This window comes from Sebastes fasciatus, chromosome 9 (genome assembly GCF_043250625.1).
Source record: "Sebastes fasciatus isolate fSebFas1 chromosome 9, fSebFas1.pri, whole genome shotgun sequence".
Lineage (NCBI taxonomy): Eukaryota > Metazoa > Chordata > Actinopteri > Perciformes > Sebastidae > Sebastes > Sebastes fasciatus.
The window spans coordinates 14,041,893-14,067,734 of record NC_133803.1 but is presented as its reverse complement, the minus strand read 5'-3'; the positions used below and the strand labels follow the sequence as shown (position 1 = coordinate 14,067,734).

The following is a 25,842-nucleotide window of genomic DNA, read 5'->3' as shown; positions in this document are numbered from 1 at the left end:
AGCAGCAGTAGTGCATCTCCTCACCGACTGACTGCAGCCACAATGAATAGACACACAATAACAATATAGCCAACAAGAATCTAAGGCTGTATATGAAGAGGAATATTCGATGATTTGAGGAGGATATGAGGAGTGCCATTCTAAAATGAGACAAAGGTTATACACCAACTAAAATGATGTAACAAAAAATTGAGAGGTTCTGTTTGTGAGCCCTGAGGATACATTCCCTTTTGTGTGAACAGTGAAGCTTCTAAACTGTATTACCAACTTGCTGTGTCTCTCAGACAGATGATAAGATCTTATAGATAGATAGATAGATAGATAGATAGATAGATAGATAGATAGATAGATAGATAGATAGATAGATAGATAGATAGAAACTTTATTGATCCCGAGGGAAATTCAAGTTTCCAGCATCAAAGTTCCATAGTGCAAAACATGTTAGTAAAAAGGCAGTACAAAAGTTAGTAGTGCAAAGTACAAAGTACAAAAAAATATACCAGATATAAAAATACAAGGAGATGAATATAACTGATTATAGTGCAGGGTAACAGCTGTGATACACGACTATTAAAAAAGTGAATATAGTGCAGAAGAGACTGTTAAAAGTGAGTATAGTGCATTATTTATTAGGATTTCCAAGCATTTGTGTTGTTAATGCAGTAGTGTTTTTAAATGAGTGTTTTGGAGTTGTGTGTGTGACAGGGTCAAAAATGACTTGTGCATGATTCATGTTTTATGGTTGTTTTTATTCTATTTTGGCGGAGCGCCTGCAATTAGCAGGATGCAGCACAGGTGGAGAGGACAAAAAGGAGAGAGCGGCTCACAGCACAGGAGATCTTCAGTCAGAGACAGTCCAGGGACAGCGGTGCAGCAGAACATCTCTCCTGACTACTACCCACCTGTGCTGCATCCTGCTAATTGCAGGCGCTCCGCCACACCTGTCGCTCCTCTCCTAATCAGTGTCTTTGATTGGGGGTGTGGCTGTCCATGGGTCTCGTTCCAGTTCATGACTTCCTAAAAAACACACTTCAATCTACGTATTAAAAGCAACCCAGACAACCAACATGCAGGGATAAAAACTCACAAAATAGAATAAAAACCATAAAATATAAATCATGCACAAGTCATTTTTGACCCTGTCACATGTGCAGAGACATAATAATGTGACCCCTGTCTGTGCATTATATAGACTGGTGTGTGTGGAGCCTCAGCAGCAGTAGCAGCAGCAGTGCATCTGCAATCAGCCACAGAGCAGCAGCAGCGGTGGTGGTGGTGGTGGTATTGGTGGCAGCGCGCCTGCGCAGTGCATCCAGGGGCTCGGCGGCGTTTCGGTGCTGAAGTGGGGCGGATGGCAGAAGAAGAAAAAACAGCGGCGATGGACATTTTACACCGCAGGATTCCCATTTACCATGTCGTTAAACAAGCGTTGGAACATCGCGTTGTCACACTCATCACCCTAGGACACTGACAGCCCGGCGGAAAGGCGGTAAGATGATGATTATTGCTCGCTAAATGCTCCACACACACAACGGAGCAGCGGAGCTAGCTGACGTTAGCACGGAGGAGCTAGCGGCTGCTGCTCAGCTGCCACCTCCTCCTCCTCCTTCTTCTTCCTCCTCTCTCGCTGTTGGTGGAGAGAGATAGCGGATCCCAGGGCTTGTCGGGCTAAAGCTAGCAAGTAGAAAGTGGGTGGTGTTTCTGGAAAATGTCGGTGCAACATTACAGCCCTGTCTCTCTCTGGAGATCTCCTCTCTCTCTCTCGGCCGGGTCTGGAGCTGCAGCGGCTGGGCTTCAGACAGCTGCAGCAGGAGTACCCATGCAAGACACCCAGAACCAGCAGCTAGCCAGCCAGCAGAGCTAGTGCACACACAGAGAGCAAGGTCCAATGCCTACTTAGTATCTGAAGACATGCACAGGCCTGTTTCAGGCAGATGCAACACATCCAGTGCTGCAGTACAGCCATGTATTCACCATGAAAACTATCTTTAAAGTTCATGTCCATGCACACTGACTTATTCCAACCTTTTTTTATTTCCTCTACTGCCATGCATGCACTGCTCATGTCGTGTGCACCCACACTGCAGTTTACTCCCATGGGTGTGTGTTGAGTCAGAGGAGGATGACCCTGATGGTGAAGGCCACAGAGAGGGAGTCTTTATGGTACAAAGTGTTGCTGGAGTTTGGACCTTCTTGGAGTGAGAGGTTATGTTACTACCTGGTTCATCTCATTCTGCTGTCACTCTTCAATCAGAGAGGTTTTCATACAGTACCAGCTGTCTTTATCAACATATTTGATGGACATTTTTCACCCTTGCCTGACATTGTAGGTTAAACCAAAGGTAAACTAGAAGAGCATAGCTGTGTGCAAAGATAAGACTTTTATGTTGGACTTGTGAGAGTTTCTACCGCCTGTTCCCAGGAGGATGACGGCCCACAGAGTCACTTTAGTACCATGCTGAGCTACAGCTGAAATGAGTCCGTTAAGCGATACTGTATTCTGATAATCGTTTAAGTCATTTTTCAACCAAAAATGTTGTTAAAGCTTCTGAAATGTGACTATTTGCTGCTTTATATCAAGGTAAACTGAACATCTTCTGTGTTTTGGACTGTTGGTCAGACAAAATAAGACATTTAAAGACGTCATCTTGGACTCTAGGATGGACATTTTTCACCCTTGCCTGACATTGTAGGTTAAACCAGAGGTAAACTAGAAAAGCACTCGGAGAACGCAGACCTCCGCCAAGGCAGGTTTCATGTACGTTGCTGCCAGAAGTGGCGTTATTTAGGTACGGAAGTTACGTGAGAAAAAACTGCTTAGTTAGATTTAGGAAAAGATCGACTTGGTTAGGTTTAGGCAACAAAACTATTTAGTTAGGTTAGTTAGTCAGACAGTAATCTGATACTGACATAAAATAGATATAAATAATCAAAAGAGCAATACAGCTTTAATTCGCTTGCATTAGTCCATTCGACCTCGGTCAGTCAGACTTTTGCCCAGAAGGTCGGTGTTTGTATTCCGTGTGAAACCACACGTCAAAATTGATTTATTTTTCTCACATTACTTCCGTACTGATGTTACAGTACTTCTGGAGTTATTTTAACCCAAACCTCAATCTTTTCCTAAAGCTAACTAAGTCGTTTTTGTCATGTAACTTCCGTACTGAAGTGACGCTACTTCCGGTGTTATTTAAACCAAAACCGCGATCTTTTCCTAAACCTAACTAAGTTCTTTTGTTGCCTAAACCTAACCAAGTCGATCTTTTCCTAAATCTAACTAAGTTGTTTTTCACACGTAACTTCCGTACTTAAATTACGGCACTTCTGGCAGCGACGTACATGAAACCTGCCGTGGCGGAGGTCTGCGCTCTTCGAGTGCTCTTCTAGTTTTCTCTATGGTTTAACCTACAATGTTAGGCAAGGGTGAAAAATGTCCATCCTAGAGTCCAAGATGACGTCTTTAAATGTCTTATTTTGTCTGACCAACAGTCCAAAACATAAAGATGTTCAGTTTACATTGACATAAAGCAGCAAATATTCACATATCAGAAGCTTTAACAACATTTTTGGTTGAAAAATGACTTAAACGATTATCAGAATACAGTATCGTTTAACGGACTCATTTCAGCTGTAGCTCAGCATGGTACTAAAGTGACTCTGTGGGCCGTCATCCTCCTGGGAACAGGCGGTTGAAACTCTCACAAGTCTAACACAAAAGTCTTATCTTTGCACACAGCTATGCAAAATCATTCTTCATAGCTTTTTAATATACAAGGGAAACTTTTGTTTTCAAAGTAAAGTAAGGGAATGGTTTTACAGTGGAACCGTATTGAGACAGCATGCTGTGTCATATGGGAGGGATCTGGTGGCTACATGTGAACTCTCAGTTTTGATTTGTGCTACAATTTAACTCACTTGACATCAAAGTGAAAATGAACAAAAAAAAGCTAAAGACAAAATTACATGAAATTTCAAATAAGGTGTCAAAGAAACATAAGAGGCTGTGAACCTACTATTAATATGAATATTTAATGTAGTTTTTGTATTGCATTTATTCACCGGCAAATAAACTGTACACACACTGTCTGCTATAGCTACGTTCACAGCTATAACGCCACGACAAACCCGCACTCACCGCCGCCAAACACACACACGGTCTACCAGGCCACTCGCTAAAGTTACGCCGGGCGACAGGGTGTCGTTACGCCGAGCGACAGGGCGTCGTTACGCCGAGCGACAGGGCGTCGTTATGCCGGGCAGACACACAGCTGACAACCTGCTAAACTAAACTAAATGATGCGGTGGCGGATTTTTACTGGGAAAGTGGCTGCATGTCTGCGACACTACACGCAGCACTGGGCTGCTAGAGTAACTGGGTTGTCGGTTGTGCTCATACACTGCAGCTGGCGCACCGCTGCATGAGACGCACTAATCTTGTCGGTTAACGGTTAATAATCGGTTAACTAGGGTCGGTTATCGGTTACATTTGTGTCAAAATTAGCATCACCCGTTCTATTGGTTTCACACTAATGTTTCGGACATGCTAAAAAAAATCTGACATGCTGTTTTTGCGTACTAAATAGTATGTTAGTATACATCAGACCAGCAGTACGTCATCCAGAGTAGACTCTCATGACCACGCCCCCTTTTGGGGGCAAACACAGAAGAAGTTGAAACATGTCTCCAAACTTCTACTTTAAACAAACCGGTAATAGTAATAATGCTGTGCCGAAGAGTTGCCTTGTAGTTGGTTGCACCAACAATAAATCCCAAAATGCTGATCTCTGATTTGTTCTCCAGCCAATGTCCTAAGAAAGATATAATAGAGGGGCTTTATGGCTCCAAGCTATAGACCAGACCAGCATGGCGTCATCGCCGAGGCTGCGATCTTGTTTGGGGGAAAGAAACTCGTTGTCACGAGAGGAAATTATGAAAGGCTGTTACACTGAGAATTGAGACACATACGATTAATATTCACTGTCGGTGTGGTAAATGGCTAAATGATGCTGGTGACAGTGACTAGCATGTTTAGTTAACGTTAGGTTGAGTGGGAGGCTGCTGCAGTAATACAGTCATACATCAACGTCATAGCAGCATCAGACTGTCGTCCCCAACGAAATCTCAGCCTACAGATCAAACAGGTGGCTATTAACAGGCTCGTTATTTACAGACTGTCGTGATTCAATCAAATATGTATAGATGTCTTGATTAACAGTATCCGGCCACTGTGTTGGACGGGGGAAGACTGAAGGGACATGGTGGCGATCAATCTTAATTTGTTAAGGTATCGCGAATGCTCAATTTCAGGCAAGATAGCAAAGTAATTATTAGACCTGTGTATAAAACAAATGTTCGTATAACAAGAGATGAATGCATACGAATTTGTCAAAATTACGATCCAAACATTACATCAAATTGAATTGAAGTCTATGGGATCTTTGGTTTACTTTTCCCCCAAAAGGGGGCGCGGCCTTGACTTTTTGCGAAGTACCCGTATGTGCCGGTCTGATGTACGGAATTACGGACGCAACGTTAATCTGTTCTCTCTTCTGCTGCTCTTCAATATAGTTTACTTTCTGATTTTAGTCACCAAGTTGCAACAGACTGGTGATAGTTAATTACATAAAGAGTCTCCAGTGTTGAGGTCAACATGTGAACACTTCTAAGCTGCTGTTGTGAGGAAGCAAAGTTGTTTGAACAGTAATTCCTGTATGAAAACATGCAGCATGAGAGCAACCCCAGAGGCTCTGTTGCCTTCAGGCTCTTTCTGCCAGGGATCAAATCCAGCAAATGGCTTCTGACTGGGATTGGGTTGTGTGGGTTGTGACACCAGCGATGGGCTTGTTCCTTTTCATGATAAGCGTTTAAACTAAATGATACTGCATTTGTTTAATTTATTGATTTGGTTTCCTCCATCTTGTTTTGACCACATTCCTTATAGCTTATCCCAGATATATTGGTATCAGCGCATATGTTGGGCCATAAGTAACAAAAAATTGCAGTACAGAAATGCATATCTATATCTATATCTATATCTATATACAGACGTAGGCAAAGTTGTTGGTAACGTTCCGTTAAAGAGAGAAAAACCCACAATGGTCACTGAAATAACTTGAAACTGACAAAAGTAATAATAAATAAAAATTTACTGAAAATGAACTAATGAAAATCAGATATTGTTTTTGAATTGTGGTTCAACAGAATCATTTTAAAAAACAAACTAATGAAACTGGCCAGGACAAAAATGATGGTACCCCTAGAAAAGATGTAAAATAATGTGACCATAGGGACATGTTAAACTAAGGTGTGTCCTGTAAATAGCATCACAGGTATCTTCAAACTTGTAATCAGTCAGTCTGCCTATTTAAAGGGTGAAAAGTAGTCACTGTGCTGTTTGGTGTCATGGTGTGTACCACACTGAACATGGACCACAGAAAGCTAAGGAGAGAGTTGTCTCAGGAGATCAGAAAGAACATTATAGACCTTCATGTTAAAGGTAAAGGCTATAAGACCATCTCCAAGCAGCTTGATGTTCCTGTGACTACAGTTGCACATATTATTCAGAAGTTTAAGGTCCATGGGACTGTAGCCAACCTCCCTGGACGTGGCCGCAAGGGGAAAATTGATGACATATTGAAGAGACGGATAATACGAATGGTAACCAAAGAGCCCAGAACAACTTCCAAAGAGATTAGAGGTGAACTCCAAGGTCAAGGTACATCAGTGTCAGATCGCACCATCCGTCACTGTTTGAGCCAAAGTGGACTTAATGGAAGACAACCCAGGAGGACACCAAATCATAAAAAAGCGAGACTGGAATTTTCCAAAATGCATATTGACAAGCCACAAAGCTTCTGGGAGAATGTCCTTTGGACAGATGAGACAAAACTGGAGCTTTTTGGCAAGTCACATCAGCTCTATGTTCACAGACGCAAAAATGAAGCATCCAAAGAAAAGAACACTGTACCTAATGTGAAACATGGAGGAGGCTCGGTTATGTTATGGGGCTGCTTTGTTGCATCTGGCACAGAGTGTCTTGAATCTGTGCAGGGTGCAATGAAATCTCAAGACTATCAAGGCATTCTGGAGCGAAATGTGCTGCCAAGTGTCAGAAAGCTTGGTCTCAGTTTCAGGTCATGGGTCCTCAAACAGGATAATGACCTAAAACACAGCTAAAAACACCCAAGAATGGCTAAGAACTAAACATTGGACTATTCTGAAGTGGCCTTCTATGAGCCCGGATCTAAATCCTATTGAACATCTGTGGAAGGAGCTGAAACATGCAGTCTGGAGAAGGCACCCTTCAAACCTGAGACAGCTGGAGCAGTTTGCTCACGAGGAGTGGGCCAACATACCTGTCAACAGGTGCAGAAGTCTCATTGAGAGTTACAGAAATCACTTGATTGCAGTGATTGCCTCAAAAGGTTGTGCAACAAAATATTAAGTTAATGTTACCATCATTTTTGTCTAGGCCAGTTTCATTAGTTTGTTTTTTTTAAATGATTCTGCTGAACCATAATTCAAAAACAATATCTGATTGTCATTAGTTAATTTTCAGTGAATTTTTATTTATTACTTTTGTCAGTTTCAAGTTATTTCAGTGACCATTGTGGGTTTTTCTCTTTAACGGAACGTTACCAACAACTTTGCCTACGTCTGTATGTTTGAGGTAGGTTTAGAAGCAGCCCTATGCTGTTTCTAAACCTACAACACATTGTTTCCTGACAATTATTTTTGTGAATAATCAATTATATGTAGTTTAAAAATGTCAAATAGTGAAAAATTCATTTTTCCAGAGCATATGGAAACTGATTCTTAAAATAACTTGCCAAAAGCAAAAGATATTAAATTTTCAATGACAAAACCATAGACTGTATATAAGAAGTGAATGTAGTCATCGTGGCGTCACCCATTGGTTTGTGGACGGCTGTTTTGAAGCCTCGAGTTTGGCATTTTGGCCGTCGCCATGTTGGTCTTTTGATGAAGTGACACGAGAGGCAGGAGCTAAGCACAACTGAACGCTAAATAAGACTTTTTTTTTGGTGACCAAAATGTAACAATTTACTATCATGAACTGAAAACACTGTGAAAGGGTTAAAATTGTATGACGAAAACACAGACCACTCACAGACCGGACAACGCCGTGGTAGCAACCTGCCAATCACAAAGTAGCCACGCCCTAAAGCAAGTTTAATTTTCAACTAAAGTACAGTCCAGTCACAATTGACCCGTCGCTAAGTACCGCCCCTCAAACGCAGACTGGCCAATCGTAGCGTAGCATCGGCCAGCTCTGACCACGGTTCGACAACTATACGGCTGTGCTCCATCAACTCTCGTGCAATCGTTTCAGATTTTCTTCATTTTCAGGCTGGTTTTGTGGATTTCAAGCTTGTCATGGTTAAATGTTGTGCCTGGGGCACGTTTAATAGTGATACTTGTTACCTGGAGATATATGTTTCTAAAACGTTACGTTTCTACGCAAAAACCTGTGGAGTTAACATGAGTAGAGTGCATTAGCACATCATTAACTAGGATGCTTTTGCTTTTTAATCATTGCAAATTAACAGTGACTAAAGACCTACCTGGCTTTACAGGACAGTGTTGTCCTTAATTTCATTGTCTTCTTGACCTGCTGCTTCAGTTCTCAAGATGCAACGCAGTGCAATATTTAAAAAAATATATAATAAACCAACTTCTATTCAAGTTAAATGAAGTGGTTTAACCTGCTGCTTCTGTCCTCATTTTCAATATAAACAGTAGAGCAATAATACAGATATCAACCGCTTACAGTGATCAAACAGCTTGAGACACTAATCATTGCTATACAAATGCTGTTTAAATAATCTTATAGTAATCAAGTAGTCCACCTACAGTGTTCATTTGGGGGTCTTTTCATACATGAAAACATACGGAAAAACATTTTAAAACTGTTACACTAACGTTTGTTGAATATCTGTTTTGATTTTTTACTTTACCCCCGTGATAATTTGCCCCGCGGACCGTCTGCTCTCCAGCTGGATACGTGAGGCGGCTGATGCTGCGTGCACATGGATATCATGACAGGGAAAAGGAAAGTCATTTTTCTCTGAATGAAAAACCGACAGCGCACGGGGAAAGCACCAGTGGGTGTAGCCGACCTCGTAAAGTGGATTGATAGCGTCTGAAAATCTGCCAAATCGGCACCACAGCGCCAGCAGCTCATGCAGGCCGCCGTTCATCTGCATGCACGCCATGGATGCGTGCACGCGCTGCAGAGGTCAGAGTTGGCAAGCTGGCGCATATCCTGAGAGTGAACCAGAGTAACGGTTAACATTTCTTTACTAATAAAAGTGCTAAAAAACACGTTCATATAACGTTTGTCGTCCTTAAATACGGGATGCAAATCCCTAGTGTCGATACAATCGATTTTTGCGTTTCAAATCGATTTTATATCGATATACGAGTCCCGTGACGGGGAGGTTGCCGAGTACCTATCGATGTAGTTAGATTGTAGGAATATAAATCGATACATCGATGTAGTAGATGAATTGTTACACCCCTAGTCATTACGTGAGCAGCGGGTATATTTCCGCTCTGTTGTCACCAAAAATAAATTGCTGCACTCTTGTTTTACTTGCTTGTGTTTTGACTGTTTTTCCTGTGTGCTTTTTCAGATGCTGTACCTTCACTGCTCCCTGCACTCTCAAGTCCATAAATGACCCTTTCACCGAGATTCATGGAAGCCTAGGAGGCGACGGCGAGTGAAACAAAAGAGGAGCGAGTGAAATAAGGAAACAAGGAGAGGAAGCAGTTACGTTTCACCTCCGCTCCCGTGTCCCTTTCCGTGCCAGTCGGTCAGGGATGGTGAGACCAGTAACCTCTCTTCCCTGTGGTGAAAAGAACCTCTTCTACAGCGAGCCAAACAGCCAATCCATTAGCCAAAAAGAACGCCCAGACAGCCCACCAGTCAGTCACTCCGTCAACCAGCCTGCTATCGTCCAGCAACCTATTACCTCACACCATGACTGCTCTGTCTGACCTGTTTTCAGGAAATCACTAATTCATGGTAAGTTTGACTTCTGTCCAGTAGGATGTGATGCTTTACTGTTATCAAGTTGGTGTCCGAATATGGAGGACGAAACTTGCAAAAAAAAAAATGAATAGATAAATAAATGACTCGATAAATGAATAAATGTCATTAAATGTAGCAAAAATAATATAAAAAATAAATTTAGCCAATAATTAATTGATAAAATGTGACATAAATTTATATTTTGTTTTAATTTGCTTCTTTATTTATTTATATTTATCAATTCCCTTATTTATTTACTCCTGTTAAATGTCCCCTTTTATTTATTAATTTATTTATTCTTATTAATTTTTAAATATATTTATATATGTCTTTTTACGTTTATTTGTATTTATTTTTTATTCATTTATTAATTTTTGCATTTATTATTTATTTTTAAATGTATGAATTTATTTATGTATTTATTTGATTATTTCTGCATGATTTCCCTTTGCATTTCACCCCTTATATATTTCCCTAAACTTATTTATTTCTGTATTTTCTTCATACATTTCTTTACACATTTCTTTTTATATTTCTTCAGGCATTTCTGCCTCATTATGCAAATGAGGGGGCTGTCCCTCAAAAATCAGTAATGATTCAACCACATCTGTCTTCCTCAGTGGATGGAGTTTGCTTAGTTGTCTCTATGACAACCTAATAACATCTCCATGACAACTGAACATCTCCATCCACTGAGGAAGACCACAGCATGAATTTGAAAGTGCCGGGAAAAGCAAGAAAGTGGACCTTGAGTTAGTATGATCATAAGAACTGACAGTATTTTTGGGGAGTTTTCCTTATCCGAATTGAGGGTTTAGCGATGGAAAGATGATATCAATATCACGACTGTCACAATTACCTCAATAACGATCGGTAAACGATTTCTTATGAAATACACAATAGTGTGCACAAGATTCTCTGTCCTCACAGTGGAGCTCCTTTTTATTGTTTGTAGTTGTTGAGTGACATTTATGTAACATTTTCAGTATTTAAAGATATAAGTTGGTTAAAACATATTTTACATCTCTTGCGACTATCAAAATATTATAGTTAAATATTATATTTGAATAACACTTAAGGCTTTTGTTATTTCATATTTGATCAGCCAGAGGATTAAGGGCGCTTTCACAAGCCAACATTTAGTCTGCTTTAGTCGTAGTCTGGTGCGGTTTGATTGGGCAGTTGTGAACGCAGTAATCATACTGTGGTTCAGACCAAAACAACCCGACAGAGGCCGCTTGTGAGGGGTGGTCTCGGACCGTTTCCTAGCAAACCAAAGCGCAGATTGCCTGTGTGGGCCTTTGTTGAGATGGACACAGGTAAAGGACAAGTTAACATGAGAGGGAGAGGACTGACTTGGACTTCTGCAGAAGTCCGATGTTTGCTTGACATCTGGGCCGAAGAGAACATACAGACTATGCTAAATAAAGTCAACAAAAATAGTGACGTTTATAAAGTCATAAACTATTTTATATTTAAAGTGAGATAAAGTGAAATATGCCTTTTTAACCCTTTTAGATCACATCTCCGGTCATATTGTGCACCTACAATATATGCAAAAAATTACAAAAAAAATCAATTTCTTTGTATTTTCTATCAAAATCAATCATCTTTTCTTCCTGTAAAACTAAATATGACGTGTGCTTACGTAAGCTAGTACCAACCAATTTCAACAAGTAATATCATGACATCTATCCTTTAATCAATCTGCAAAGAGACAAAACTCTGGTGTTTTTTGACAAGAGCCACTGACGCCATTTTCGTCGCTTATTATATTTACAATACAAAAAATGTGATAGGGTAGCACAACCCAGATTTCAAACTCAAGGAGAACAAAATACTAACATTTCACTTGTGTAATTGGCTCACATCACAACAGACATACGCTTACGCCTTTCAGCACGGAGCTTTTTTCAGAGCGTAAAACGCTCACACATTCAGTTACATTTATATTAACTCACAAAAAGCAACTAAAATATGATTTGACAATTTTATTACTGGGCTCTGTAGGAAGGAGATGCTCTAGGACGGGAATGGTGACACAGACATGCCATGGGAATTTCAAAATAAAGGCGTATCTTAAAGATGATATGTATCGATGATGTTGGTTCGTTGATCATTGAATTGATATATCGATCCAGATGGTTGTATCGTTACACCCCTACTAATGACGTGATGGTGAAGCAAGGTGGAGGCTTCAAAGAAGGGCTGGGTGATTGGATGAATACATTAGATTGTTTTTGGGCTGATATGACGGCCGATATTTTGGTAGTTAAGATTTTGCCTCCTCAAACAATTTTCAATTATGTCTAAATTAGTCAAATGTGGAAAAAGTGAGGAGGGGATCATCTGAATACTGAACAAAAAACACTGCATTTATGGCAGATGTCGTAGCTCTGTTTTTCTTCCCTCTCATCTGGGCGAATTTGTATTTCCACTCCACATTTGCATGTCCTGACAATGCGGCCTCGTTCTCCGGGTCTAAAACAAAGCCGTGCCCTCGCTTGTCGTTTGCATCTAGCAGCCTGTTTTTCCACGGATGATGCCTGGTCCCTGAATAACTGATGGTCAGATGACCACATTTGCATATCGGGCAGGTTGTCTCTACCTTACCTGCCACGTACTCATCATTGCGGTAAATTGAATGTGTGTATGCGGGCCGGAGGGAATGAGAAAGACAGCTACTCATATTTTATTTGGATTTTTTAGTGTTTAATGAGGAGTTTAATTTGAAGCATAACTTTACAGGTAAGAGTTCTGTTTCATTAATTGCACTTTTGATTCCCAGACAGCAAGACTGCAATTAATTAGCGCATTTTTCCCACCGCATAATTTCCCTTCGGTGAAATTAAGCGTAAACACTCCAATTGTGAAGTTGAGTCTGTGTTCATTATCTCCTATATCTAATAAGTAACAGAAGAAGAATTTGTTCTGATGTCTGCTTCTTCGCTGATCAGTGTTTCCTGGTGAAGATTTTGGCTGTTGGACTGTCTGTGAGAGAGCTGTTCTTGATATAGCGGCTATTCAGCGCATAAAAAGCCAGCCAAGTGTTATATTCCGCTCGGAGGAAGATGGAAAAACAGCATTACTAAACTATAATTTATGTTATTATCTCAGACATTAAAGCGACTTCTTAGAGATTGGTATTTTTATTTGGAGTAGCCTAAAGGGTTGTTTGCCTATCAAGGCTGTTGTGTGATGTTAAAGTGGCTCTTCACACTCCTTCTCCATGCAAGGCCGAAGACACTTTCACCTTCAAAGCCTCGGTAAAGGCCAGGGAAACCCCGGGCGATGACCGGCAACGGATTGTCCTCGGTGACTTTAAGGGAGAACAGAGTGCAGTGTGCTGTCATGAAAGTCTTGCTTAACAGTCTAGACCCAGATTGTTGAATTTAAGAGTGAGATTTCATCAAATTAAAACAGTTTAGTTAGTTTCTCCCTGCGCACATTTTAGTCCTGAAGAACCATACTGTCCCTCTTTTCTGACCCTTGCACTCAATAACATTATAGGACTTTCTGTAGGAACTCTTCATTACCACTAATGCCTAAAATGACCCAAACTGAATTCTGTTTTAATCAGGTACATTACGTGCGTGCGTGCGTGTATACACCCCTCGTAGTTTCAACAGGTTGATCAACTGTGGATGGGAAAATGTGCGAAAAACGACAATGCCACACCCTTGGTGAGGGAAAAGACAGAAGAAGCGAGCCAGTAAAAAGTGAAGCGGTCCGTTTCATTACTTTGTCAGTTAGATGGTAATCTGCATGAGAAATGGTGCACAAAAAAAAAAGCCCGTACAGACGTGATCATTATAAGAGGTTTCCACTGTATTTGCAACGGTTACAATACTCATTTTCTGCCGTGTCGATACACGTTTTCCAGCTGCGCTTTGTGCTGTCTCTTTCTGACAGCGAGTTGACACACACACACACACACACACTGCTATTTATCTTTTTAATGAAAATGAAAAATGTTATGCCCTTGTGACAATTTTTCCGCCGTGGTATCGAAAACGGTCTTGAATATTTAGTTATTAATATTAGTTAGAAATTTCAGTATCGTGACATTAGATCCCATATGATGTATCATAGTGACTTTATCTTCTCCTCAGGATGAATTTTAACAACTTTGGTGATCTTTAACTTTTCATCTAGGGCCATCATCGCGTCAATTCTTTGAATTCGTCCAGTACTTTAGTTTTCTGACCAAACACCTGGAAAAACTAAGACATTCCCATCATCCTGTAGTACATCCAGCTGTACTTTGTGGCACTGTTCAGACCAGGCATTAACGTGCGTCTTGAGCGATCACAAGTGGACATCTCTAAGTACATCTGTTCACACCTGGCATCAGAATGTGTCTCTACATGCGTCTTGAGTGACCACTTGTGATCAGATCTCACTATGCAAGTAAACACGTAGTAAAAGACATGGCTAATACAACAGATGTTGTGACGTAACGTTACAGGAGTGTCAGTAGTAATATCCTAAATATTTTTAAATTTGTAAATTGGTGAATATAGTAAACATTTTACCTGCTAAAAAGCATCATGTTGTCATTCTCACTGTGAGCATGTTAGCACGTCGTTAGGCGTTCAGTAGTGCAGCCTCGCAGCCCTACTGTGACTGTTGATTGAAGTGTTACCACATACATATACACATAAATGTTCATACATTAAAAAGAAATATCAGAAACAGAATTATCAAAGCATCAGCAGAAACCACAACAATGTGTATTTGTAATGGAACGATGCATCAGACAACAGCAGTACATTCAGTGTGACCACAGGGTCACTACTATATAAAAGAAACAGCTCATTATTGAAGTGTTTGTGGTGTGTCCCTGCTTAGATCCTCATCTCCTGCCTGTGCAAAGGATGTTGCAGATTCAAAGGCAACAACAGGTTAATATGAGTGTGTGCGTAGTCTGTAGACCCTGTTTCTCTGTCTGTGTCTGCGCCCATTGAAATGTATGTGTGGTGTCTGTCAAAGCCAAGTGAAAGACTTGGCTCAGTGCCGGAAACCCTCGTACCGTACAAGGAAGGGAATCCTCTGTCCTGCTTGAGTGCTCTCTCTCTCTCGCGCTTCATCTCTCTTACGCACACGCACACACACACACACACACACGCATACACGCACACACTTTTATTTTTTCCCATCTAATAAGACATATTGCTGGTGAGCCAAAAGTCAAACATGGGGACCAAATTAGAAATGGCACTGTCTGTTATATTATTATTAATTTGAATGGTATTTAACAGTGTTTGTTTTTCTGTGTGTGTCCGTTGCGAAGCCCCGTAGTGTGAGTGGAGTGGAGATGAGAAAAAGGCAGGCGGCGCACATCGAGGCCCCACCCCAGGCCCCTGGACAGCCCCGACCCAACACCTGCTGCCTCTGCTGGTGCGGCTGCTGCAAGTGTCTCTGGTAAGAAATCGCTATACTATACTATACTATACTATACTATACTATACTATACTATAGGGGTGGCAAAAAAAAAAAAGATTCACCTATGTATCGCCTTTTTTAAAAAAAAATTTACGATTTTGAAATCAATATATTTGCTTAATTTGAGTATGTAGAGGTAAAAGGAAGTTACCGCTTTTATTGTTGTAGTCTGAGTAACGTGACGTCATGTCCGTTCCGTATCCGTCAACCAAAACAAACCGCAGCGAGCCGAAACGAGAAAGCAGAAAACGACGGAGGGTCTGCATGGATACGACCTGCAACCTCACATTTTGAATCCAAAGTGGTGAACACTACACATAGAAAGATAGATAGATAGATAGATACTTTATTCGATCCCGAAGGAAATTTAGGCAGCCCTACTATACTACACCATACTATACTATACTGTACTATAAAGGCTGTGTCTGCAGAATTAATCACGATTAATCATGCAATGAATCGCGATTAAACATTTTAATCAATTGACAGTCCTAGTAAGTATAGATTTAACCTCCCGGCCAAAGCAATGTCTGAATTCGACATATCTGAGATTGACAGCATAAAGCACCTTTAAGCATTGTGTTATTGGACAGTCAGTTGACACATACATACATACATTGCATTTATGTGTATTATTTCTTTGGTTTTATTGTGTTAAAAAGAGAAAAACTCTGGATTCTATCATTTTACTATACAACTTGATATTTTTAAACGGTGTCAGTTGTATTAGGAAACAAAAAAAAAAAACGCCCTGTGCCTGAAAGAGCAAGCAGTTGGTCCTGCCCTTAATCCTGTTGCCTGCGGTAATCTGATGTAACGCTGATGATGAGTTCCCTAGAAATTCAGCTGAATAAATACAGACTTTACACTGACACGGCGCTGTCTGATCCAGAGCAGGGGGGGCATGGGAGCCAGTAAACCTTTCTACAAACCAACCCATATTTTAACAGTTTTCAGAGTTGAACTATTACGAAGCCGGATGTTCAGGTCAAGTTCATTTTAATTATATACGCCAAAATCACAACTTTGCCTCAGAGGGCTTCCTCTGTCCGTAGACCGTTGGTTCAGATAAGGAAAAAGTCCCAAAGTGACGCAGGAGTTCTCTGAACAAAGCACAGCATAAAGCTGTGGTTGATCACGTAATTTATATTAAGTTCTAACAAATAATACCGAATCCTACTGCATCTGTGAATGTTATCAAGACCAGCAGAAACATCACCTGAATTCAGCCAATCAAATGAACTTCATTCTTTGTATTCCACTGTTCAGCATCAACTTTTCTGGGCTGTTTTTTGTAGAAGCTGCAGTGGTATGTTTTGCTGTCTCACCTTGTTTGTGGACAATGTTGGGCTAATATAAAATATCCCGTCATTGATCACCATCGGTCCGTTGGATTCAAGGCCTGCAGGTTTGGAGGGCCACGCCTGATTTTGTAAGAACACGATTTTTTGGCAGTAAGATGTAGGAAACAGGACCTCTTCAGTCAGCTCGTCTGTGGTAAAGGTGTGCGTGAAAGGTAATTATAGGAGTATACAGGATGATTTGACCTTTTCACTAGGGCTGTCAATTGATTAAAATATTTAATTGTGATTAATCGCATGATTGTCCATAATTAATCGCGAAGGGAGATTTGTCAAGTATTCAATACTCTTATTAACATGTGAGTGGGTAAATATGCTTGCTTTATGCAAATATATGTATATATTTATTACTGGAAATCAATTAACAACACAAAACAATGATAAATATTGTCCAGAAACCCTCACAGGTACTGCATTTAGTATAAAAAAATATATGCTCAAATCATAACATGGCAAACTCAAGCCCAAACCTCAGTGTGTCAGTGTGCTGACTTGACTATGACTTGCCCCAAACTGCATGTAATTATCATAAAGTGGGCATGTCTGTAAAGTAGAGATTTGTGGGTACCCATAGAACCATTTTCATTCACATATCTTGAGGTCAGAGGTCAAGGGACCCCTTTGAAAATGGCCATGTCAGTTTTTCCTCGCCAAAATTTATCATAAGTTTAGAGCGTTATTTAGCCTCCTTTGCAATCGAGTATGACATGATTGGTACCAATGGATTTTTTTAGGTTTTCTAGTTTCATATGATGCCAGTATCTTCACTTTAAAACCGCTACAACCTAAAAATGTGCAAGATGCGTTACAGAAATTAGTGCCATAAAACTTTAACATCACTTTGACAGCCCTTGAAAATAATCATTAGTTGCAGCTTTAATTCCTGCCTTACGTTTTCAAATTGGAGAGAAAAGAGTACACACTGCCAACACAACAAAAAATGTGTCGGTGTCCTAATACTTACAGATTGCAAAGTTGCACTCACTGCACCAGATGTCTCTGAGCAAGGCACCAGAACCAGGAGTCTGCTGTGTAGCTCTTAACCACCGCTGCCTCGACCGCGGCTGCGCTCTTGCCGGGAGAGCGGAGTGAATGAAACATTGTTTTCAGGCAGTGAATGGTGAATGTGCTGCTTCTTTCACACCACTTCATCTGAAGTGGTGGCAGCTTGTGGACTGGGCCCGTGGTGAGTGCTCTGTGACTCCGCTGTGTGTTTCTCAATCAAATGCTGGTGTCAGATATCCAGAATGAGCCTGGAAATTTGTCTTCAGTACCCTCTACGTTTATTTATTTTAGCGTTTAGGCTGGGAGGGATTATTTCCCCTTTTTCAGTGCAGGTTTGTGCGAGTTGCATGTAGAATCACTGAATGCTCTCTGTGCCACTTTTTCCTCGTCTGCCGCTGTGGTGAAGTTTTAGAGACCGACCGTGTACGAAAGTGTTAACGGGTCACGACACACTGTTGCATTTTGTTTTTTTGTCATCCTCCTTTTTTTTTTTTCTCTACTTTCTAACCCCTCCTCATCCGCCCTCACACAAGGCCCTTATCTAGTTGGGGTGCCTTCTATTTCCATCCACACATCACATGCAAAACAGCTGTGAAGAACATCCTGTATATTTAGCCGTATTGTGAGGGCGCCCGGGGGCTGTGGCTAGCTTAGCCCATTACTGCCGCACAATGGAGACTTTGACAAGAGACGGCAAGAGGAAGGAAAGATCCTCCATGGTGGGACAAAAATAGACACCTCAGTGTGTGTGTGTTGCATTGTGGACTCAGCATGTGTGATTGAGCTACGACAGACAGAGAGGCTACCGTGTGTGTTTCAAGTGTTTACATAAAGCTTTTTCACTGTAGCTTTATTCTTTTATGGACTTTGAACGTGTTGCGTTTGTAGCCCACCCGATGCTTCCCACCCAGTGCGATTGAGAGCTGGAAGAGATGAACGCAGTAGAGCTGCAACTAGCAATTACTATCATTATTGATTTATCTGCTCATTATCTCCTTATCAATCGACTCACCATTTAGGCTAGAAAATGTCAGAAAATTGTAAAAAAGTGACCATCACAATTTACGAAAGCCCAAGGGGACATCTTCAAATTGCTTATTTTATCTGACCAACAGTCCAAAACCCAATGATATTCAGATTACTATGACTAGTAGAGGCAATACTTCCTCAAAAGTGAGAAGCTGTGACTAGATAATGTTTGTGTCTTTGCTGGAAAATGACTTGAACAGTTAATTTTTTTAAATGGTTTCTGACAAATTTTCCATTGATCAAATAATTGATTAATCAACAAGTAGTTTCAGCTCTAGAACGGAGAGATTAGTGCGTAAGAGGCTTTGGATTAAGTCCTTACCTCTTATTAAATATTGCTGACTTGAGCCCACCATGACGGGCTGCATACACAGTGCAGAACATTTTCACGGGGTACAATTTAGCATTGCAGTTTCGTGAAGTTTAAAGAGTAAATAAAGTGACCGATTGGAAAAAGAATGGTCAAAATTAAAGCTGCAGGCCGAGATATGCTCACTTTTAGTCTTAATTATGGGTCAAACTCCAAAAACTTTCGATCCTACATTTCCCATAATGCAACCCAAAAGCGTCTCATTAGTCCCCTCTCGAACTTGATGTCGGCAGTTTGCAATGTAGGGTTGCATTTTTAAGTATTTTTTATGAAAGACCAAGACCCCCAGCATTACTAGCATAGGGGATATGCGTATGAATCATAGACTGTAGTCTGCTGTATATAATAAGTGGATGTAGTCACCGTGACGTCACCCAGTGGTTTGTGGCCGTTTTGAAGCCTGGAGTTAGGCATTTCGGTCGCCAACTTGTTTTTTTGCAACCAGAAGTGACATGAGAGGGTGGAGCTAAGTACAACCAAACTGTGAATAAGACATTTTTCAGGTAACCAAAATGTTACAATTAACTTTCATGAACTGAAAACACACTCTTGAAAGGGTTAAAGTTGTAAAACGAAAACACTGACAACTCCCAGACCGAACAACACCATGGTAGCTACCTGTCAATCACAAGGTAGCCAAACCCTAAAGCATCCCCTGCTTTATGGTCTATTTGACTCTAAATGGGACCATAATTTACTAAATGAACATCATGCTGTATTGAAAAAGACTTGAAACTAGTGATTGAGACCATAAACTCATGTTTACAATGTTTACTGAGGTAATAAATCAAGTGAGAAGTAGGGTCATTTTCTCATAGACTTCTATACAATCAGGCTTCTTTTTGCAACCAGAGGAGTCGCCCCCTGCTGGCTATTAGAAATAATGCAAGTTTAAGGCACTTCCTCATTGGCTTTGCTTTTCAGACCCTGGAGTTGCCCCCTGGTATGAATATTATTAGGGAATAATATGCAATGAAATAATGTAAAAAAAAAAAAAAAAAGACGCATATATAACTTCGATTTGTTCTCATGTGTTACAGCATTTTTGTCCATCTCTGAATCCTGATCCATATCATTATGGGCTCATTTTTTATCTGCTAATACTGAGTCCTAATCCTATGTTTATATCACACATCTCCCTTATCTATGCTTTTCTACATTGTGCACTACAAAGTGCAAATTTAGCTTAGTGGTAGAAGGGTTTAGACAGCGTAAAATGCTGGAACACTGGACTATATAAAGTTTATTAACCAAAAGCGGCCATGCTTGCTGACAGTCACTGGTGCATCCTGTCAGTGCAGATATAATTAATTGAACCTCCCGTCTGCCATTTATTTGCTCGTTGGGCCCTGTGGTTCACCTGCCGACGATGCTGTGCATTATGAAAGTGATTCCAGGGTTCTAACACAGTGCATTTGGGTGTTTTGACAGCCGGTGTGGAGCAATAGACAAACTCCATCAGCCCCGATACTCATCTTGTTGATTGGTTCTGGACATCCCAAGTGAGAGGAGAAATTAAGTTGTTTGAATATAGTATAGAGTTTATTTCTTGGGTGGTAACAAAGGATGGTGAATGCTGATTTGCATGGAAACAATACAAAATCACTCCGTAGCTTTTAGAAGTGATATATTTATCACAATCAATGTATTGTTGCAGCCTTAAAGAGGACTTATTATGCTTTTGTGCTTTTATAGCATGTAAACATGTTCTAGTCGAAACCCAAAATACAAGTATGCACCTGAAAATGAGCATATGGGTCCTCTTTAATTCTACATAAATATAGACAACGTTATTGTCAAATGTGTATCTAAAAGGAGATGAAAATTAATTTTAATCCAACTGGCTCCAGACTTTTGTTTTGGCGAGCATACTCATTTCCTGTCTCCGATGCAGGACCGAGGACAGGATGGAGAGGAGTGAGAGACAGACCTGCACCAACATGGACAGTATTGAAGGTGCAGAAGAACAGTGAGTCCAGCCCTCATCCCTCCAGCCTGGCATGTTTGTGTCAGTATGATTGTGTCACATACTGTACATGATGGTGGTCTTCTTTTTTTTTTTCCTTTTTCTTTTTATGTCTGACTGTAGACAACCCAATGTAGGCGAGACGCTGACGTGGTCACGAAGCTTTGAGATGATGCTGCGCACGCTGGAGGGCCAGGAGGTCTTCCGGGAGTTCCTGCGCTCGGAGTACAGCGAGGACAACCTGCTTTTCTGGTTGGCTTGTGAAGAGCTGAAAAAGGAGACGGATCCCATAGTGGTGGAGGAGAAGTCCAAGATCATATACGAAGACTACGTGTCCATATTATCACCCAAAGAGGTACCGGCTGTGTTTGTGTTGAATCAGCAGAAGTGAGCCACCACTGCCATGCTAGCGGCATGGCTCTAGGGATGGCAATGTCGACCACATTATGACCAAAACTGAAAATATTCCCATTAGGGCTGTCAGTCGATTCAAATATTTAATCGTGATTGATCGCATGATTGTCCATAGTTAATCGCAAATTAATCACATCATTTATCTGTTCAAAACGTACCTTTTAAAGGGAGATTTGTCAAGCATTTGATACTCTAATCAACATGTGGGCAAATATGCTGCTTTATGCAATTATATGTACACATCAGAAGCATTAAAGTGCTGCATAAATGTCTGTCAGTCTGGAATCTGATTTCCCCACATGGGTCCTGATGATGCAGGATGACAATCGACAAAACTGTCCGATCAACGAGTTCCCTGTCAGTCTGTATAACTTCAGGTATTCTCCTTTGGTTTGTTTGTAAAAAAGTCAGCGTGAACAGTAACCGGACCAGAACTAAAAAATGCAACTTTGCATAATGTTTTTCCCCCTTGGACCGGACCAAATGAACCCAACTACATGTGTAAAAGCGATCTTGTTAAGAACCCAAATAGCGATCTACCAGATTGTTGATAGATTGATCCAATTGGAGTGTTAATGTGTAGCACAAATGTCCTGTGGAGGCTGTGTCATGTCTTAAAAAAACCTCAAAAAAACTAAAATTTCTTGTCCTCATCCCAGGTGAGTCTGGATTCGCGGGTCAGAGAAGGAATAAACATGACCCTGGCAGAACCCAGCAACCTGATGTACGAGGAGGCCCAGTTCCAGATCTACACCCTGATGCACCGCGACTCCTTCCCCCGTTTCCTCAACTCCTCCGTTTACAGAGACCTCCTGGCCAACAGGAGGCGCACCTGCCTCGACACCTAGACCCCTCCGCCCTCCCTCATCGCCATCGTACGCCAACGAGACTACTACTTAAACTTCAAATACTACTATGGTGCCAGAAGTCGGGTTTGGAAAATCTCCCTCTTTGTTGATTGAAAAAGACTGAATGACATCCGAGATAGCTGGTTGTTTTTTTATTTATATTTTTTAAGCAATTTATATCCAGTTGTCCACTGGAGCCAGGTCGGCCTTTGCTGGTTGGTTATTGGTCAATTTAAGACCATTAATGCTGGCCAGTGATTGTTTTGCTAGCAATTTGTGCTGTTTGTTACGGTTGACTGGCCAACCCCACTTGTCAGCTGTTGGATGAAAATGGCCAACCTGATGGCCAGCTGCTGGTTAACTGTGGACAAGGACTCCTCAGGCGGTGGGGACAGAAAGAGAGAGAGAGACAAAAAAGGACAAGCCAACTGTTCCTGTACTGTAATATTTAGACCTCATGCTTTCTACCCTCACTTTAATATCCTCTCTCTCTAACTCATTATCGTTTTGTTTTTCTAATTCTGTCCCATTCCTCAGATGTGTTTCAATTTTGTTTTTAATTCTTTTAACTGTTCAAACATGACACCTAGTCGTTGGTGGGAGTTGGGGGCGTCTCTGCTCTGTTTAACCAGAAGAAGCACTGGCTCTGCATGTGACTCTCTCTCTCTCTACAGTAGCTTGACGATGTAAGCCGCGGACTGCAACCGTTTTTGAATATTGAGATGTGTTTAAGACAGGGGACCTGTCTCTCTGTCTGGATGTCTACATTCAGTGAAGGGAAAAAGTACACTTCTGCCAATTTTAAGCTTACTGCAGTTTTTTAGGAGATTTGATGGCTTCTGCAGCCGAAGGCAGCAGCAGCACCTAACCATCCATCCATCCATCCATCCATCCATCCATCCATCCATCCATCCATCCACCTGTCCATGCATCTGTCCGTCCGTCCGAGAACTTTCCTTCTTTAGGATTCTTTAACTGGGAGAAGTAAGGGCTAGAATTGTGGTTGGGCAGCTACATGTATTATTATTACTCATGACCTTTAGACAAAAAATCTCTCCACTGAGAAAATCACAATGCCTTTTACGTGTAAAAAAAAAAAAAAAAAAAAAGGCAGCACAAGCGCTGCTGGAGTTTTTTCTGGAAAGCAACCACAGTTTGTCCGACGATCCCTACCTCCCATATTTTTTCCCTCCCTCGCTCCTCCCTCCAAATCAGACCATCAGACCATCACAGCCTGACAAGCACAGTGTGGGGAAAGAAACTGCCGCTGGAGAAAATAAAAACAAACTCACATTGACTCCAAATAGTCATCTACATTATGAAGAAAAAAAGGAGGGTTTACCTTTTTAGAGTTTTACCATGAATTTGAGCATTTCGGAAAAGCTGGTTCTACTTAAGCAGATGCCGCAGACACTGATCTAAATGGAAAGGGTTTTTAAGCCCTGGCCTTTGTCTCTAAGGCTTTAGTATTGTAGAGCAACGTGACAGTCCCTGAAGTCGGACGTCGAAGTATCGCGCTGCAGATACCCGGGTGCCAAACATGATGTCAAAGATGCTGTGAAGAGATATCAGATGTGACTTGTCGCCAGGCTGTAGTCTTTCTGGTGTGTTTCTCCAGCTGATGGAGCTGGGAGATGTAGTCCTTCAGTTACAGCTACTGCCCATTCAAGACATTTTTTTTTTTTTTGTTTCTTACTAGTGAAGAAGGTTGGTATAATAATGCTAACCTGCTTCCATACCGGGATAGCAAAGAAGAAGTTTGCCATGCTACATGCTAACCTTCTCAACGAGGCTAACTAGGTTTCAGCATGCTGTAGGCAAGCAGCTTGTGCTAGCCATGCTAACCCTCCATCCCACTGCCAGCCCTCACACACACTCCGGTTTGTTTTTCTAATCTGACTTTGACAGCATGCCATGATAACAGCTATATGTGTGTGTACGGTACACACTTAACAGAAAAATTTAGAAAAAAAAAACGTTAAGGGGGTCTTGCCAAATGTCCCATTAACATTTTTTTAATATATAAAAAAGGACTTTTTTTTTTTTTTTGATGTGAACTTTGTTCCCGGCCTGTGGATGTGCATGAGTGCAGTAATGCTATTTTGTTCAATTAACTGGGCCTCCACGTATATTCAAAGTGTACCATGATGGATCCCTGACCTCTCGGTTTGGTGGTTAGTTCCGTCTTTAAAGTGTCAATGAAACAGTGCCACTCCTCACTGATAAATGTAGGCAGGCATCCGTGTTGCCACCCTCCTGTAACTACCTGAAGTTCACGTGCCAAGTTTGGTCTAGATTCAATATAAGAGTAGACGGTGCAGGATGTCCAGCAGACTATTGAAGTGCAATTGGATGTAGTTAGTGATTGTAGATTGGAGTCTGTTTGAAGCGGTGTCCCACTATGTTAGATTGGTTTTGAATTGTCAGAAGCTTATCCTGTATATTACTAACCACGACACCTTTCAGAATACTCCAAATGTTTTTAATGCCACTGTTGAATTATTCAAGAAACTGGCTGCCTCTAGTCACTCGATTCAACTGTTATCAGGCCATTAAAATAGGCGTTATCAGTTGCTATAAGCACCATAGATTTGGGTCACTAGGGTCCTACTATGCCTACTACGTAGTAAAAGTGAAATTTAAAAGCAACACGTTCTAACATGTTGTAAAACGAATGAAACGTCACGTTTTGAACACAAACAAAAAACGCTTCAGGTTTTAGCAACAAAACTACAACTTCTATAGGTTTTAATTCAATTCAATTAAATTTGATTTTATATAGCGTTAAATCATAACAGAAGTTATCTCGAGACGCTTTATATATAGAGCAGGTCTTAGACTGTACGCCATAGTTTGATAACTAGGTTTAGGCAACAAATACAATTTATGTAGGTTTTGGCAACTAAACTACAATTTCTTTAGGTTTAGGCAACAAAATTACAACTTCTTTAGGTTTAGGCAATTAACTAACCTACAACTTTAGTTTTATGCAACAGAAGTACAACTTATTTAGGTTTAGGCAACAAAACTACAACTTTTTGAGGTTTAGGCAACAAAACTACAATTTCTATAGGTTTGGGCACAAAACTACAACTTCTTTAGGTTTAAGCAAAAAAAAAAAAGTTAGTTAAGTTGAGGGACTTTGGCTTAAAATAACTCCAAAGACAACTACACGTTGTTAGTTTCACACAAGATGTGAGCTCCAATTCAATTTTCAATTCAATTTATTTTTATATAGCGTCAAATCATAACAGAAGTTATCTCGAGACGCTTTATATATAGAGCAGGTCTTAGACCGTACACCATAGTTTAGAGACCCATGTTTTATACCTTCTTTCGGTGATCTACCATGT

The 25,842-nt window shown here is 40.8% G+C and overlaps 1 protein-coding gene across 2 annotated transcripts; it reads left to right on the top strand.

Annotated features, from left to right (window-relative positions):
- Window positions 1-1,234: 1,234 nt before the first annotated feature.
- rgs17 (regulator of G protein signaling 17) lies at window positions 1,235-25,623 on the top strand. Of its 2 annotated transcripts, XM_074646172.1 has the most exons (7): window positions 1,235-1,489; window positions 9,654-10,045; window positions 14,903-14,955; window positions 15,345-15,475; window positions 21,156-21,230; window positions 21,351-21,582; window positions 22,301-25,623. In XM_074646172.1, the coding sequence occupies exons 3-7, from the start codon at window positions 14,929-14,931 to the stop codon at window positions 22,487-22,489; spliced, it is 654 nt and encodes a 217-aa protein (XP_074502273.1). In that variant the 5' UTR covers window positions 1,235-1,489; window positions 9,654-10,045; window positions 14,903-14,928; the 3' UTR covers window positions 22,490-25,623. The 2 variants fall into 2 exon arrangements, with proteins under 2 accessions (XP_074502273.1, XP_074502274.1); XM_074646173.1 differs by lacking the exon at window positions 14,903-14,955 and having other exon boundaries at window positions 1,236-1,489.
- The last annotated feature ends 219 nt before the right edge of the window (window positions 25,624-25,842 follow it).